Below are 15,534 nucleotides of genomic sequence, written 5' to 3' on the forward strand. Positions count from 1 at the left end.
TTCTATTCTCAATTTTTTTTTTCACGAATGATCAACTCTGCTGTCATCAGTCGCTCAAACTACTGCCTTGGGATTGACACCATTCAAGATCGTAGCTACAAACGTCGGATTAGAATAAAACAAATGTTCAAAGTGTCGCGTTTAGTATATTCCACGGAGTATTCTGAACGAGTGTGACTCGTATCAACTGAACAAATTTTTTAACAAAAATATTGAAGAAATGGAAGCAAATAAGTCTGAAAAAAAATCCACTCAACAAATTATTCCAGCTCTGAAACGTTACACTACGAAATTCAGCTGGATTTTGTCAGATTGGAGTCTACTTTATGACACAATTTATTCCAAGGGATTGAAGTCAGACTCTTTTCAACTGGAAGGTGTTCAGTGTTCGTGCGAACTGTTCCTTGATCTGAAGGACAAGACCACCGAGCATCATAATATAAAAGTTTCGTTTTCTGATCCTTCATCGATTCTAGCTGTAAAAATAAGTATTCAGATTGACAAGCAAAAATTATCGCCGTATTGCTTGTCTCAGCCGATGTCAGAAATTTATCATCTACCGATAACAATACTAAAAGAAAAAAAAAACAACTGCAAGGTGTGCTCGGAAACGACTCATCGAAAGAAACAGATGACGCAGTGACGATTTCAGTAGACTTTACACTCGTCAAAATTCCTCAACCTTCGTTTCGCGACCAGGGTCTCGAATACCTAACCTCGAAGATTCCCCCGGAGAAAATTTTATCCAAACTAAGATATCTTGAGAAAAAAAATGAGCTCTGCGAATTCTACGATGTTAATTTTTCCCTGCAGGGGCGTGTGTTATCGGCGTCGAAATTCTTCCTTGCAGCACATAGCGAAGTTTTTCGAAAAATGTTTTACAGTACAGAAAATGCAAGGGTGGAACCCAAGACAGTGGAAATCACTGACACAAATAATACACATACATTTCAAGAATTCCTCGATTATTTGCGCACCGGAGAGGTGAACCTTAAAGTTGACACGGTTGAAGATATGATAAAGATTGCAGACAAATACGAAGTTAAGGAACTGAAAGCGATGTGTGAAAACTTTATGGTGGATGATCTGTTTCCGGAAACGGTGATAAATTATCTCATTATTGCTGATAATCTGAATTGTGTGAATTTAAAAAAAAAGGCTCTTGAGTTCATCAAGACCAGTTCTTATGTATACGAAAAAGTAATACAAGGAGGGAATGCTGAAGTGTTAATGAGCTTGAAAAAAATATTAGAAGATTCTTCTAAGAAGTTATCGATTCCCGTGTAAACATGGCGATGTTTTTTTTCGCTTTGTTGTTCAGTTATGATTTTGTGTCTGATGCCGAGACTTTTTGTTCCAGCACTTATTTTTGTCATGGAAAACGTATTGCGTTGTTTTTTCTCTATTTGTTATAAGAGTTTACCTTTGTTTTTACGTGCTTGATGTATAGATCTGATGCAAAGATTTAAGAGAAGAAAATTCATTGATTATAAAAACGTCTTGTGTGGAAATTTTTCAGCATTTTTTTACCTGCAAATATATATATGATAGTTGAAATGAATATATATTCTCAAATAAAAACGTTTATAAAAGTTGAGCCACCACACTGTATTTATGGAGTTTTTTTATTTTGTTTGCATCGAATCGCAACCTTTTGGAACTCCATCGCTCTACGCGTTTGAAACTGATATTAATTAAATATTTTTAAGCAGCATAAAAAAATTGTGCATTGTTCCATACACATTTTTGAGGTTTGTTTTTTCTAGTGACCCTAGTGATATCTGGCACTTTATTTCCGTTCATAAGTATGTGATGATCGGTTTTTTGGACAGTTTTTTTAGAAGTTATTTTATTTCTTATCTCAGTTTTTTACTTTATGTACTGTCGATACACTTAAATTTCCACGTACTTCAGAACCGGGGTTCCCGCCATTTTTTTTACAGTGGCGTGATCTTTCAGTTGGCCTTTGCTTGTATGTATTCGTTCATCTCATCATCCATCCATTCGAATTCTGTTGTTGCTGTTGTATCGTTCAATCTCGAACGTTCCGAAACGAGATCATCAAAAAACAACGTACGTTCGTACTATTTGGAAGAATATCCGCAATGTAAGTTTTACATCGGAAATATCATACTTTTTCACCCCAAATGTTGTTCTTTAATAATTGATACGCGTAGTTGTCGAAAAACGATCCAAAAAGTTTGCGAACCTCAAAATGATTCGCGTTCGATAAGCGTGCCAGTAGAATTTTAGATGAAAGTCGGACTCAACAAGGGCCAGGACTCCGTAGTATATTGTTTAAGCAACTTATTGCGATACTACCGCAAAGGAAGAAAACTGAAAAGAGAAACAAAAGTCAACCACAGTTAGCAGATGTAAAAGGTGCAACTACCTACAGAAATAATTTCTTTTCTCGTCATTCCATCTTTCCAAATACTTACATGCTTTGAAGAAGTAATTAATATTCACATGCCAATATATATAGAATAGTGCAGAAAGTTCAGCCAGCGCAAACAGAACTATTAAGGGAAGGATTTGTAAAATGTTTTTATTCAGTTGATATATATAACGGGGAATTGTAAAAGTATCTCACCCTGAATTTGTCATAAAGTTATTTGCCTAAATATATAATTTTTATATTACAGTAATTATGACTCTCATATCTTATTACCTTTAGTGTTGCTAGGATTCTCGCATATTGTATTTTGTTTAAAATAGTCTATCATAGCTTCAGGTACTTTTTTATCTTATAATAATTGAAATTGATATTTGGTGTAAAACTATTTATCTTCGAGATTTTACATGGTTTTATATCAGGTTTTTTCCAAAAACTAGGGAAGAGCAAATGGAACCACCTGTCAAAAAATACAGCCAAATAATGCATGGTCAACAGCGCTATACAACAACATTCACGTGGAAATTGTGTGATTGGCATCTGTTCTATGACATCAAATATTCTAAGGGTGTTACATCGGACTGTTTTGAGCTCGACGGTACAAATGGATGTATGTGCCAAATATTTTTAAACCCGATGGATCCTGTTGGCCATTTGACACTGATATTCTCGCATCCTAAATCCATCTTGAAAATGGAGGTGTCAATTAACATTAATAAAAAAGAATCAAATTTATTCAACATGGTAAATGGTTGTAATAAAAGGCACCGTTTGATAATTAGTATACCTAATTCCATGAAAAAAGAACAGAGATCTGTTCTAGTAAGCGAACCACTAACGATTTTTGCAAAGTTTACAATCGCTGGATTTCCAAAAGTTTCTATCAGCAGAAATCCTCCAAAGAATATTCTTCAACATATTAAAGTTTTGTTTGAGGAAAAAATTCTGTGCGACGTTAATTTTATAATCGGCGATGAAGAATTTCCTGCCCACAAAACAATTGTTGCAGCACAGAGTAAAGTTTTTCAAGCGATGTTCCTGAATGAAATGTTGGAAAAAGAGAAAGGCACAGTTAATATACCTGACACAAGGGCAGAGGTCTTTCAGAAATTTCTTGACTATCTTTATACTGGAGAAGTGGACAATTTTGAAGATATAGTTGATGAGCTTATAGTTATTGCTGACAAATATCAAGTCTCCACACTGAAAGAAACCTGTACAAATTACATGCTGCTAAATCTTTGTGAGACAAACGTTGTAAAATATCTTCTTGTAGCAGACAAACTGTGCTGCACCGAACTGAAAGAAAAAGCTTTTGACATTTTTCAACACAGTGCCAATGCATTGGTAGAAGTTATTGAAGAGGGAGATCAAGAGGTATCCATGAGTTTGAAAAAACTCCTGATCGATTTCCATTCCTCATCGTCAGATGAAGAATAAAAACTACCCAAGTCAAATTTTCTTTTTCATTTTATTACTCAACAATTATCATTCCATGTTGAAGACGTTTTTGGCAATGCGTACAATTTGCGAATTTTGAAATTTTTATGTTATCGTTACATGATGTTGATCATCAGACCTGGGTCGTTTTGAAAAAGTCTTAATGGGCGAATATATTTCGACAAAAACGTAAGCCGAGGGACTTCTTCCTTTTGCATTATTTTTCAAAACTCATTTAGTTTATGATAATGTTTGTATTTTTATACTACGTTTTCAAGTGATGAAGGTTTCCAAAAATTGTATTTTTTCTTTCTTTTATATAGCACGACTACAATTTTTTTATTTTTGTGTTAGTCGAAGTTCAACTTTGATGTAAGTTATAAGTTATATGTAAGTTAAGAGTCAATTGTATGGAAAAATAATGTAAGTTTGTATGTAATAAAAGTAACTTTAAAATCGCAATCCATAATCCGCAACCTGCTTCCCCCTCCCCTTTTTCAACTATACAAGCGCGAGAACAAAAAGTAATCGATCGAGAAGCAACCAAAAAATTTTTTCAATTATTTTTAAATTCACTTTCACTGCATGACCGAACGTTTGAAATGATGAATGAATGATACTAGACCAAAAGCAAATTTTTGTGACCAACGAACTTTTGTACCATATATAGAAAAGGTCGAAATGAGATTTCCACGTTCTTTCAAACTCACAAAAAAAATATTTTTTGTAATTGATATTGGGGACACAGCAAAGATTATATATTAATATTGGGGATATCAAAGGGAAAAAGGAATAGGAATTTTTTTTTTTATGGATTGTGATTTATATTGTACGAAATGCATTAAATAAAAACGTTTTGAAGTATTTGTGCATACGACAATCAATTCTTCCTGTAATTGCCTGTAGAGGGCCAGAAGTCGACTTTTCGACGTTTTTATTCCGCGCCGTTTTCACCTTTATGCCCGTTTTCTCCAACGTCAATCTGAGTTTAAACTCAGTTCATCCTACCTCGAAACTATATGGAAAAAATTGAACTGAGTTTGAACCGCGTCGGAGAAAACGGCCATTAGTGGTCGGAAACAAACAGTGCATCATCAAAAGAAAACAAAAACAAAATACCATAGTAGCGTCAAGCTCTGAACAATCTACGATTGTAAGTTCACTCAGGACAATTTTTCACGCCTTTTTGTCATAAAAGCATCGTTGAGTCAAATTGCTGACGAGAATCGCAGCAAAAATTTACTTTGAGAAAGTCAACCATTTTTTCATTGTTCAATATTTCGAGAATTTTTGGATTCTTCTAATTCGACTGAGCGATTACAATCAAAGAAAATGGGCCCGAAACCATGCATCAAACGAAAAAAGTCGGTGAAGAAAAGTACCAGAGACGACAGCTCAGAAAGCAGGTAACAATCTTCAAACTTGTTGATCCGTAATGAAAAATCAACGAGATTTGATTCGAATGAAATCGAGGTGCAAAATTAAATCTTGGATCACTGAAAGGGACTTTTGGTGTTGTAACTTTTCCAGTACGTCGAACGAAACTGATCCAAGGCCCATGAAGAGCTACAGACAAGAGATGCATGGTGTACAGCGATACTGCACAGAATTCGAGTGGATTTTGTCAGATTGGTCTTTGCGTTTCGACCTTGCTTATTCGAAAGGTATCGAATCAAACCGCTTTGAAATTGAAGGCTTGAATCGAGGGTTCTGTACATTATTCCTTATTCCAAAAGCCCCCAAGAGCGATTTGACCATCGAGCTGTCCGAGACCACCTCAATTTTAGCAATGAAAGTAAAAATAAGGATAAACGAATGGAAACCAATTTCCTACAGCTTCAATCAACCAGTTCCCCAAAATATTCCACTTCAGATAAATGTGCCGCTTGAGAAAAAAACGGTGCACGAAGTTCTGAATACCACATTGTCGACGGAAGCACATGACAAATTGACACTGACAGTTACATTTATTATCACGAGACGCACTGAATTAGTAGTCTCTGAAAACCCTCCAAATATTTTGGAGAGAATAAAAGAGATGTGGGACAGAAAAACCTTTTGCGACGTGACTTTTCTGTTGGGTGATCAAGAACTTCCGGCGCATAAAGCAATTGTCGCCTCGCAGAGCAAAGTTCTTGAAACAATGTTTCTCAATGAGAATACAGAAGAAAAAAAGACTGTGGTACGAATCAATGACACCAGTGCAGAGGTTTTCAAGGAATTTCTCAATTATCTTTACACCGGAGGAATAAATGATCTGGAAGATATAACCAAAGAAATGATCCAGGTTGCCAACACGTATCAAGTCACTGAATTGAAAACATTGTGTGAAAATTATATGCTCAATAATCTTTGTACGGACAATGTAGTTGAGTATCTTTTGATTGCCGAATCGCTGTGCTGCACAGAACTGAAGAAACAATCTCTCAGGCTTTTGGACAAGAGTTCCAGTGCATTAGCGCAAGTTATTGAAACCGGTGATCCGGTTGTGTCAGGATGTTTAAGACATATTTTGAGGAATTCTCTCAAAAAGTGAACGACATTTCATTGGCTGAGAAATTATTTAATTTTTTTACTTTCATTATGCGATTGATCATTTCTGTATAAGGGAACATCAATCGCCCAAATGTGATTATTTTTTTATTTTTTCAAAATCTCTTGGTATCAAAAAATGCTATTAAAATTTGTCTACTAATCTCCATCCGAATCTGTTGAAGGCAGAATATTTCTTTACACTCTGTGGTTGATAATTTTAGAAAAAAGAAAAACACTTTATTTTGTAATCATTAGACCCAATGTGAACTTTTTTGAATTTGTTTTTTTTTCGTTACAGTTACATTTAAAAATGTAGAGCAAAGACTTGATCAAACCTCCATCGTATTTCTTTTAACGTCCATCAAATTATTGTTAACTAATTCATGGTAAAAGTTAAATCTTGAATCTTTTGTATATTATTTTAAGGTGATAAGAACGAATTGCCCGCAATTCGTATGTTAATAAAAAATTACAAAGAAATAGTGGTGGCTCTTCGTTTTCATTGATTTGGATTTTTCATTGAATTTCTCTGAATATATTATGATTGTTGTATTTTATGCTTTTTTTTGCAAAGTATTTTTTAATTCAGGTTCACCTAAGTTTCTTTCGTCTCGCTTGTTCAAACAATAACAAATAATAAACTTGTCATCCGAGTTGCATAATCGGTATACTTGATTCGAAATTTTTTATCGAATTCAAAATACCCGCGTTTTCTAACAACCTAACATTCTCGGTATTCGGACTTTCGCGCGGCTTTCCACGTCGTTCCCTCGGAAGTCAACAGTCAAAAACGTCAAACGAAATACGGTACTGTTGGAATCTAACAACGAGAGGCGGGGGTGTCGAGGGAGCGGCGGCACTGGAATGAAGTTTGTTTACAGTACAGCGGTGATCGTTCACCAGCACAAAAACCGATAATGTACTTGTTATCACTTTTACTCGCATGAACTTTGCGATTGCCTCAGATTTTCTCAGCCGGCACGTACAACACGTACGTGCCTGCTACGTAGCAGTTGGTTCTTATTCTCTGCATTGAGATCGTGATCTTAACCTCAAACGCCAAAATGCGAAAGTTCCTGAGAGCTCAGGCTCAGAATCAAGCGTCGATTCAAAAACACCTAACAGAGCAGCAGACCAACAAAAAAGGAGCGTTGATCGTCGATTCTTCGTCGAGCGAAGAGGACGACAATGAAGATCGGGAACAAGTTTTGCAACTCGCCGTCTCAAAAGTTGTCTCTTCTTACAAAGGCGAAGGCGGCGATACCGAAAAATCTCTTTCTTATCTGACTGACATTTTTCAATCCGGTGGAGCTACTTGTCTCATTTGCATTTCCTCAGTGAAAAAAACGGATCCAGTAAGCAAATATTCAAGTTCATAAGTGTCCTCTGATATATTCAAATATCACGATAGTCTGAAAAACCAGACAGCAATAATTTTTAAAATGATCAAAGTTTCTATTGCAGAATCCTCTGAACCTTGAAATTCTTTGACTTAATTATATTCGTTAGACTGTTTATAGATTGTTGTTTCCGATTTTCAGAAATGAATAAGTTGACAATAGTTTCAGGTTTTTCTACATTTTGTTCAAATGTTCGTGGATTTTTTTAAGAATGTGCAAAAATAGCAACATGCTGAACATCGATATTGATTTTCTCTAGTTTTTTTCTCCGCGAATCTCAGGCAAAAGTAGCTATTATTTTAAGAAACTCAATTTGCAAATTTGAAACCTGTTTCTTGTCAAACATTTATTCATATCATTAAATTCACAAAGATTCAATAAAAATGTGTTCAATACTTCAGAAGTAAAAACTTAAATAGTTTCAAATTTATTTTTTATTCTAAAGTTTTTAGTGTTAAGCAAGACTGGATATTAATTCAACTGCCAGCATAAACTGTTAGGAAAAAAGATTATGATTTAAACAATTGTAAATAATCGTTTTTTACCCAGATATGGAGTTGTTCCACGTGTTTCGCGTTCATGCATCTGGGCTGTATTCAGCATTGGATACACGACAGTCTCGGCTACAAACGGGAGAAAGGAATAAATCCTTTGTGGGCATGGTGAGCAACATTTTTTTTTACTAATTTTATATCAGTCCAGCTGTGCCGACAGGCTTGACCTGTTTAAAATTCATTCTTTAACATTGGGAAAAATTTTGTAATTTTTTCAACCTATCATTCCATAAAAATTACTGCAACTTTTTCTTTATACGTAATCGAATCCACGGTCACTGCTCATCTCGTTCGTTTCCGAATCGTCTTAAAATTAGTAATTTGATTTTGCCGTTTACCAATATCGTACAATTATTGACGAGTTCTTGAATTCAAAGATCAAACTACGCTGTTAAACTTTTTTTGCACCTCTGTGTTGAATAGAATATCAAAATATTTTGATTTGATTTTGTGAAAGAGTCTCTGTGTAACTATTAGTTCGACTATTTATGATTGAGAACAGACCAGAATTTTTTGACAAACACTTTCACATACACAGAGAGAGATAATATATAGAGAGAAAAGAACTGAAAAGTTAATTAACTCTGAACAAATTGCCTGTGCAGTCCAAAATGTCGGATGGAATACACAGAAGAGGAGACACCAAGAAGATACACTTGTTTCTGTGGGCAGACAACGGACCCGGCATATCAGCCATGGCTGATTCCTCATTCATGCGGAGAAAAATGCGACAAAGCTTTGAAGCCAGCCTGCGGTCACCACTGCCTTCTTCTCTGTCACCCGGGGCCCTGTCCGCCTTGCCCGAAGATGTTGGAAGTGCGATGTTTCTGTGGGAAAGAGCCGCCGCGGCCGCGTCGTTGCAACGCCAAAGAATGGAGCTGCGGTAAGGTTTGCTCGATGAAACTAGCGGGTTGCGGGCACACCTGCCAGGAAGAGTGTCACCCGCGGGAAAGCGGATGTCCGCCGTGTGCAGAGTTGGTATCCTTAGAGTGTCACTGCGGCGCGGAGACGAAAGTTGGAAATTGCAGTGAGGCCGACTGGAGATGCGAAACGCGCTGCGGCCGGATTTTCTCGTGCAAAGTTCACTCTTGCGAAGGGCGTTGTCATCGAGCCGAGGACTGTGGAGAGTGTCCCGCCGGTAAGAAGCGCTCTTGTCCCTGTGGCAAAAAGCGCTATCCCGGGGTGACGTGTAAACGGGAGAAAGAGGCGGGGCCCGGAAGCCTGCCGACGTGCGGCGATACCTGCGGGAAACTCCTCGACTGCGGCTCGCACTACTGTAACATGCGCTGCCACCCCGAGCGGTGTGGGCCCTGCTTGGAGGTCGTAACGAAAAGCTGTCGGTGTCGGAGTTACGTCAAAGAAATAGCTTGCGCCAAAGAGTTTCATTGCAACAAAAAGTGCGGGGGAATGCGCGCCTGCGGAAATCACACTTGCAACAGAAAGTGCTGCGACTGCGAATCTCGCGGGGTCCTCAATCAGTGCGACAAATTATGCGACAATACGCTCAACTGCCAAAAACACAAATGCCTCGCCCCGTGCCATCCCGGACCCTGCTATCCCTGCCCGCGCACCAACGTCATCCAGTGCCACTGTGGCAACAGCAAAATAACCGTTCCTTGTGGCAGAATAAAGCGTATCAAGCCTCCGATCTGCAACAAACTGTGCAAAACGCCTTCTGTCTGCTACCACCCGAAACGCGAGTCGCACAAATGCCATTACGGGCTTTGTCCACCTTGTCGGAAAGTTTGTTCTCTCGTGAGAAAAAAATGCGGTCATCCTTGCACCGCGATTTGCCACACCAAAGTCTGGGTCAAAGTTACTCCCAAAAATCCTGATGTCAACGCACGAGACTTGAGCAGAACGCATCTCAAAAGTTTCCCCTGCCCACCCTGCGAGGTCTCCATCATGGTCACGTGCCTTGGCCAACACGAGACGATTCCCTTCGCCTGCCACGAGGCCAAACCCTTCTCGTGTCAAAGGCCCTGCGGTCGAACCCTCACTTGCACCAACCACACTTGCGAAATTCCTTGCCACAGCCTCCTCGGGGAAGAAGATCAAATCGTCGATTGTCCTGAGTGCGAACGACCCTGCTCCCGTCCCAGACCGGACGGGTGCCAACATTCCTGCCCCAGGCAATGCCACGCAGGAAACTGCTACCCCTGCAAACAACTTGTTCGAGTTTCTTGCCACTGTGGCATCAATCATTTGTACAAACGATGCGCTCAACTCACTTCCGTCGACTCAATGACGGAAGATCAACGTCGGGAACTGCTCCAGTGCGGAAATCAGTGTCCCAAGAACGTAAGAAAATTTGCTATTTATGACCTTTTTAAAAAATTGACGTCTCAGGTTTGAGTATCTCTATTTCGAGTTAGCAAAACGACTTACTTTCGTACTAATCGAGTTCATATTTTTGCAGTATCCTTGCGGACATCGTTGTGTAGAGAATTGTCATCCTGGTGAGTGCCCAAACCCGGAAGGGTGCAGCAAAAGAGTGAAAGTTTGGTGCCCCTGCAAAAGGATTAAGAAAGACTTTCTTTGCCTGGATTTGCGCAACGGCAGGGCTCAAGTTCAGTGCGACAAAACTTGTCTGGAAATAAAGCAGGAAAAAGAGAGAATAATCGAGATGGAAGCGGCGAGAAAACGGAACGAGGAACGAGCCAAACAGCGCATCGAAGTTGAACGATTCGAGAGAAAGTTCAAGCCACGACGCAGAACGAAAGATTCGGGACCTTCGAACCAACCTCAACAACGAGGCTCCGGGTATTTGCTCAAAAGGATCGCCCTTGTTCTCGCTGGCCTCGTCGTCGCTATTGCTTGGGCTATTTACCACACAAATCAACAAGCATAAGAGATGCAGCATTACGAAAAACGAGCCTGACCATCTCAATTATCGTTTATGTAATTGTCACAGTGATTTTTGATCCAAATATATGAGACAAAAACAGAGACTGAGACTAAACGATCCTAATTGACACATTCTGTTGAATTGATCATGGTTAGGAAACATCGCAGTTAGTACACTAAAAGAAGGTAATTTTTTTTAGACCTTTTTCTTGATTATGACGAAATTGATCTTGACAACAAAATTTGCATGCCTTCTTCCGGATTTTCATGGTGTACAATCTTCTTCGTACGGAAATATTGATTCTCGCAAAAAATATCGTGAAATAGGTTGCTCGATCCGTTAGCGTTCGAAAAATCTAACGAATTTCTCTATTTGCGTAATTTTTTTGAACTTTTAGTAAATCTGAGAGATGAAACGAAATGATTGGATTCAACAACTTTTTCGAAAGAATCATTCTTTGACGGAAGTTAATGTACCCTTTTCCGAATTTTTAATATTTATTTGTCGTTGTGTTTGTACATAATTGAGTTTGCATTGAAGGTGACTAAGAAAGTCGAAAGAATCCTCGAGTTTTTCATTTTGACGATTATTCCGCTCGTTGTGATGTGCCACGACGAGGAACGTGGATTCTAAAACTTTTTATTAGCATTTCAGAATATTTCATAGCGAAAATCAAGAATTCCGTGTTTGGCATTTCTTGTAAGATTGGAATATGTAATAAAACATTTTCAAAAATCGAAAAATAATGAGAAAATTCTCTTTTCCAGCATTACAATCTCCCCTTAAGGATTAGTAAGCGTTAACGAGTAAGGAAAAGAAGAGACAAACGTTGAGCCCGAGGCAAATCTTGTGAGCTCTTCCGATCGCTTCCCCATGACTAAACACGTCCTCCAACGGTCCCCTGCGAACCCAACCAGACCTTAAATACAAGTTTCTTAGTTAGAAATTTTGATCAGAATGATTTGGATGACGAACCGCATTTCTTGGCCCACCCCTAACGATGGCCCTTCCACTAAGTCATTGATTCCGAGAGCTTGGGGTCGTGTTCGGGACAGTATCGCGCGTGCAGCTCTTTCGCCAGCTTCGATAGCTCCATCCACAGTTCCAGGCCACTGGCTCGCGAATTCGCTCGCCGCTAATTGCACTCTATGGTCAATGGAGGAGTAATATGCAAGAGCAATTTAGAATCAGCGGTTGACACTAAATTTGGACTGCATTTTTTCCGACCAGGTCATCCCCGCTTCAAGGTCACTTTGAGCATACATAATTCTCAGTGAAATTTGTACCTTGTGGAACAATTTTCTGGAAACGATCATACTTAGCCGAATTATCCAATGCTGGCAGAAAACCAACGGTTCCGCCGTGTCAACCATTTGAAAAAATAGTTATTCAATTTCCATAAGACCCACTTTGGCTTGGGTCAAAATGACCTCGAGTAGGAAATCAGGGGTTGTGGGTTGATATTATTCTGTACCGTTGAGCAGAAGAAGAAGTCAGCAAGGGATTCACATGGTACTCGAGTGAGCAGGGCCTTAAAAAATGAACTGGAGAAACGTCGCTCGTTTCACAGCTCATGCACTCGCTCACTCGACCAAGTCTTCTCAGAGATTTTCCTAAAGCAGCAATTATTTCGTTTGGATTATTCGCTGAGGAGAATCCTCCGAGAACAGCCGATTTACGTTTGCCTTCGGTGGCGGCATAAATCGTTCTCAGATTGCTGCCCATCAGGGTGGCTTCGATAACGAAGCTACTCGCTGTCCAAAACTCTCGTTCGTACGAAGCCCGGAAAAACGTGTTTCTTCCGTTTTGGTAAAACTTTTGGGACTCGAGGAAACTCTTGGGTAGCTTCGTTTCCGCTATTATTTGGGCGTTGCTTGGTGGTGGAACGGCGACTATGATACATTCGGATCTGATGATCGTGGGTGAGAATGAACAGAGGAATGTCAGAATACCGTGATTTTCAGTACTTTTGGTTGTGAGATTCGTCTCTACAAATTCTGTGATACTTGCTTAAATCGTTTGCGCTCGTCTCTTACTGCCGTCGTAACTAAAATGGCTCTATCGTTGTCTTCGATTTTGACAACGTTTTCAGAACGCCTTATGTTTCCTCCCAAATCAATGATCCTTTGTTCTAATTTTTTCACCAATAGTTCGAAGCCCCCTTCGATGAAGAATCTCTTCCTCTTGGACAAGGAAGCAGCAAACTTTGCAAAAACGCCTCCGGCTCCGGTCAACATAACGAGAAACCAGAGTGCGGAGACTTCGTCCAAGCTTTCAATCCCTGGGCAACAAACTCGTAACAAACTTTCGCAGAGACCTCGCGGGCGTCCCGGACTCACGGTTCTTTCAATCAATTCTTTTAAACTCATTTTTCCAAGGTTTTGATGATCCACATTTTTCGAAATGATTGCTCGGTCAGGAGCGAATCTGACTCCGGTCGTCATCGAATTCAGCTTTGGCCGAAATAACATTGATGTTTCGTTATTTCGTGCATGAAATTGTAAACTTCAACTGTTTTGTATAAAAATATTATCCGAGTAAAATTTAAATAGATACCAATTTGAGGAAATGATAAACTTGAGCGGAAGCGAAGCGAGATACGTCCGTGGTTGTAAGAAATGAAAAATCCTTTTGATTATCAGGTCGCTGCTGCTCACTCGGATTCCCATCAGTTGGAATGTTTAGTTCAGTGAGCAACTTGACGATATTTTTCTGGGAATAGCTTCCGTAATATGCCTGGCCAATGGTGCCCAGCAGAATTCTGCCGCCCGGCGCATCTGCGGGTTACATGCATAACATTATTTGATGTTTAAAATTATTGGGACCAAGGAACTTTACCATTTTTCTCGAGAATGAGAACATTTAATCCAACATTTCTTTTCAAAATATAATACGCGGCTGTAAGACCGGTGAGGCCTGAACCGACGATGACAACGTCAAAATTGTTTTCGAGTGCTACCGAAGTAGTCATTCTGCCTGCATGTTATTGACATCAAAAAATGAGTGGGAAGGACTAAAACCAAAAGTAATCTCTCCGGCGGGGAATCGAACCCCGGTCTCCCGCGTGACAGGCGGGGATACTGACCACTATACTACCGAAGAATGTGAAAAATTGATTTTTAACGTAGCAGACGAAATTTTGGAAATCAGTTTTGAGAATTCAGATTAGTTTGAACTAAGCCAACAACCGTGGAATCCTGAACATGATCATTTAAGAATATTCTAACATTAGCTAAGTACACATACGCCACTGTTCAACTTATTATTGGATTTTGACTGGTTATTGACGAACGATAATATTTATTCTGGAATTTACCTACTGATAGTACACGATTGATATTCTCCTAGCCTACCAGATGGCGGTAGATGTAACCAAATTTGACTTAATAGCATAGATTCCAAAACACAATTGTATGATTTATTCACCGGAATCGGATATAAGAAATTGTTAGGTTCAACAAGCCTTACATATTTGCAAAGACTTCAGAACGAAATGGGTTAAGAATTCCCGTAGTCCTCAAGCCTTTATAGTATTCACTGATAGGGAAGGTCATTGTTCTGAAACTGCAGCTCCTGATAATTAGCTAATCCGGTTGAGCTGATCTGACCTGATCGTGACCTGCCATGATACAACCTCATACAGGTTCATGGAAATCAACTGGGATATAAAATGATCCTAATCCAGAAAATTCTGACGATGCAACTGTAACACTGTCAACATCCATTTGACAACCACAAATCAACCATTGACACTTGATAAGCCCAGATCAGAAGTCATGTATCGGCATTAAGAATACCGGGCTTGCATAGTCATCGTACTGTCACAGAATCGCAAATTATCTGAAAGTGAGTGAACATTTACAAAAGTGACTGATGAACATCAACAAGCAATGCAAAAATAATTCTCTCCGGCGGGGAATCGAACCCCGGTCTCCCGCGTGACAGGCGGGGATACTGACCACTATACTACCGAAGAATATGAAAACGTCGTTTTCAGCGTAGCAGACGAAATTTTGGGAAACGGTCTTGTGAATTTGCCTTAATTCCAAGTGTGACAAATACCGTGCAATTCCGGACCACACTATTCAACGTGACATTTTCCAAGTGCGCATACCCAATTGTTCAATGTATCGTTGAATATTAAGCTCTAAATCGAAAACTAGTTCGATTGGGCACTCCACCTAATAAATTCATCGATATTATGCACAAATTTGAAACCGCTAAACTCTACTAATACTGAAACGCTGACTCCCACAAGGTCCTAACAAGCCCGAGAGTTCCGAAAGAGAAAGCAAAACTGTGAGAACGTGTCCTTTTCTATCTAACTTGTGCGCATGCGCATTTTGTATTGTACAGTCGTAT

General features: G+C 39.3%; 4 protein-coding genes and 2 non-coding genes across 7 annotated transcripts; 3 read left to right on the forward strand and 3 right to left on the reverse strand.

Annotated features, from left to right (window-relative positions):
* The first annotated feature begins 1,642 nt into the window (after positions 1-1,642).
* On the forward strand, positions 1,643-4,472 carry LOC122417932 (speckle-type POZ protein-like). Of its 2 annotated transcripts, none has more exons than XM_043431862.1 (2): positions 1,643-2,107; positions 2,818-4,472. In XM_043431862.1, coding segments are annotated over exons 1-2 (1,020 nt in total). In that variant the 5' UTR covers positions 1,643-2,105; the 3' UTR covers positions 3,836-4,472. The 2 variants fall into 2 exon arrangements, with proteins under 2 accessions (XP_043287797.1, XP_043287798.1); XM_043431863.1 differs by having other exon boundaries at positions 2,836-4,472.
* Positions 4,473-4,849: 377 nt separating this feature from the next.
* Positions 4,850-6,794, forward strand: LOC122418014 (speckle-type POZ protein B-like). The gene is made up of 2 exons (XM_043431994.1): positions 4,850-5,241; positions 5,366-6,794. Exons 1-2 carry the CDS (start codon positions 5,168-5,170, stop codon positions 6,369-6,371), a joined length of 1,080 nt encoding a protein of 359 aa, XP_043287929.1. The 5' UTR covers positions 4,850-5,167; the 3' UTR covers positions 6,372-6,794.
* A 405-nt stretch (positions 6,795-7,199) lies between these two features.
* On the forward strand, positions 7,200-11,915 carry LOC122418192 (NF-X1-type zinc finger protein NFXL1). Its single transcript, XM_043432264.1, has 4 exons — positions 7,200-7,725; positions 8,320-8,432; positions 8,930-10,625; positions 10,744-11,915. Exons 1-4 carry the CDS (start codon positions 7,435-7,437, stop codon positions 11,173-11,175), a joined length of 2,532 nt encoding a protein of 843 aa, XP_043288199.1. The 5' UTR covers positions 7,200-7,434; the 3' UTR covers positions 11,176-11,915.
* A 46-nt stretch (positions 11,916-11,961) lies between these two features.
* shps (sheepish) lies at positions 11,962-14,143 on the reverse strand. The gene is made up of 6 exons (XM_043432577.1): positions 14,011-14,143; positions 13,729-13,949; positions 13,183-13,625; positions 12,647-13,081; positions 12,148-12,318; positions 11,962-12,073 (listed from the first exon to the last, which is right to left on the reverse strand). The coding sequence occupies exons 1-6, from the start codon at positions 14,141-14,143 to the stop codon at positions 11,962-11,964; spliced, it is 1,515 nt and encodes a 504-aa protein (XP_043288512.1).
* A 59-nt stretch (positions 14,144-14,202) lies between these two features.
* TRNAD-GUC (transfer RNA aspartic acid (anticodon GUC)) lies at positions 14,203-14,274 on the reverse strand. Its single transcript has one exon. It is a non-coding gene; the product is annotated as a tRNA-Asp (tRNA).
* An 802-nt stretch (positions 14,275-15,076) lies between these two features.
* On the reverse strand, positions 15,077-15,148 carry TRNAD-GUC (transfer RNA aspartic acid (anticodon GUC)). The gene has a single exon. It is a non-coding gene; the product is annotated as a tRNA-Asp (tRNA).
* Between the last annotated feature and the right edge of the window lie 386 nt (positions 15,149-15,534).

This window comes from Venturia canescens, chromosome 11 (genome assembly GCF_019457755.1).
Source record: "Venturia canescens isolate UGA chromosome 11, ASM1945775v1, whole genome shotgun sequence".
Taxonomy (NCBI): domain Eukaryota; kingdom Metazoa; phylum Arthropoda; class Insecta; order Hymenoptera; family Ichneumonidae; genus Venturia; species Venturia canescens.

Bases quoted from the DNA above. Each gene is read 5' to 3' on its own strand.
- LOC122418014 (XM_043431994.1), top strand. From the start codon at position 5,168: ATGGGCCCGAAACCATGCATCAAACGAAAAAAGTCGGTGAAGAAAAGT. The intron at 5,242-5,365 runs GTAACAATCTTC...TAACTTTTCCAG, and splicing joins GACGACAGCTCAGAAAGCAG to TACGTCGAACGAAACTGATC.
- LOC122418192 (XM_043432264.1), top strand. From the start codon at position 7,435: ATGCGAAAGTTCCTGAGAGCTCAGGCTCAGAATCAAGCGTCGATTCAA. The intron at 8,433-8,929 runs GTGAGCAACATT...TTGCCTGTGCAG, and splicing joins ATAAATCCTTTGTGGGCATG to TCCAAAATGTCGGATGGAAT. The intron at 10,626-10,743 runs GTAAGAAAATTT...ATATTTTTGCAG, and splicing joins GAAATCAGTGTCCCAAGAAC to TATCCTTGCGGACATCGTTG.
- shps (XM_043432577.1), bottom strand. From the start codon at position 14,143: ATGACTACTTCGGTAGCACTCGAAAACAATTTTGACGTTGTCATCGTC. The intron at 13,950-14,010 runs GTAAAGTTCCTT...TGTAACCCGCAG, and splicing joins TCTCATTCTCGAGAAAAATG to ATGCGCCGGGCGGCAGAATT. The intron at 12,074-12,147 runs GTTCGTCATCCA...TTGGGTTCGCAG, and splicing joins GGGGTGGGCCAAGAAATGCG to GGGACCGTTGGAGGACGTGT.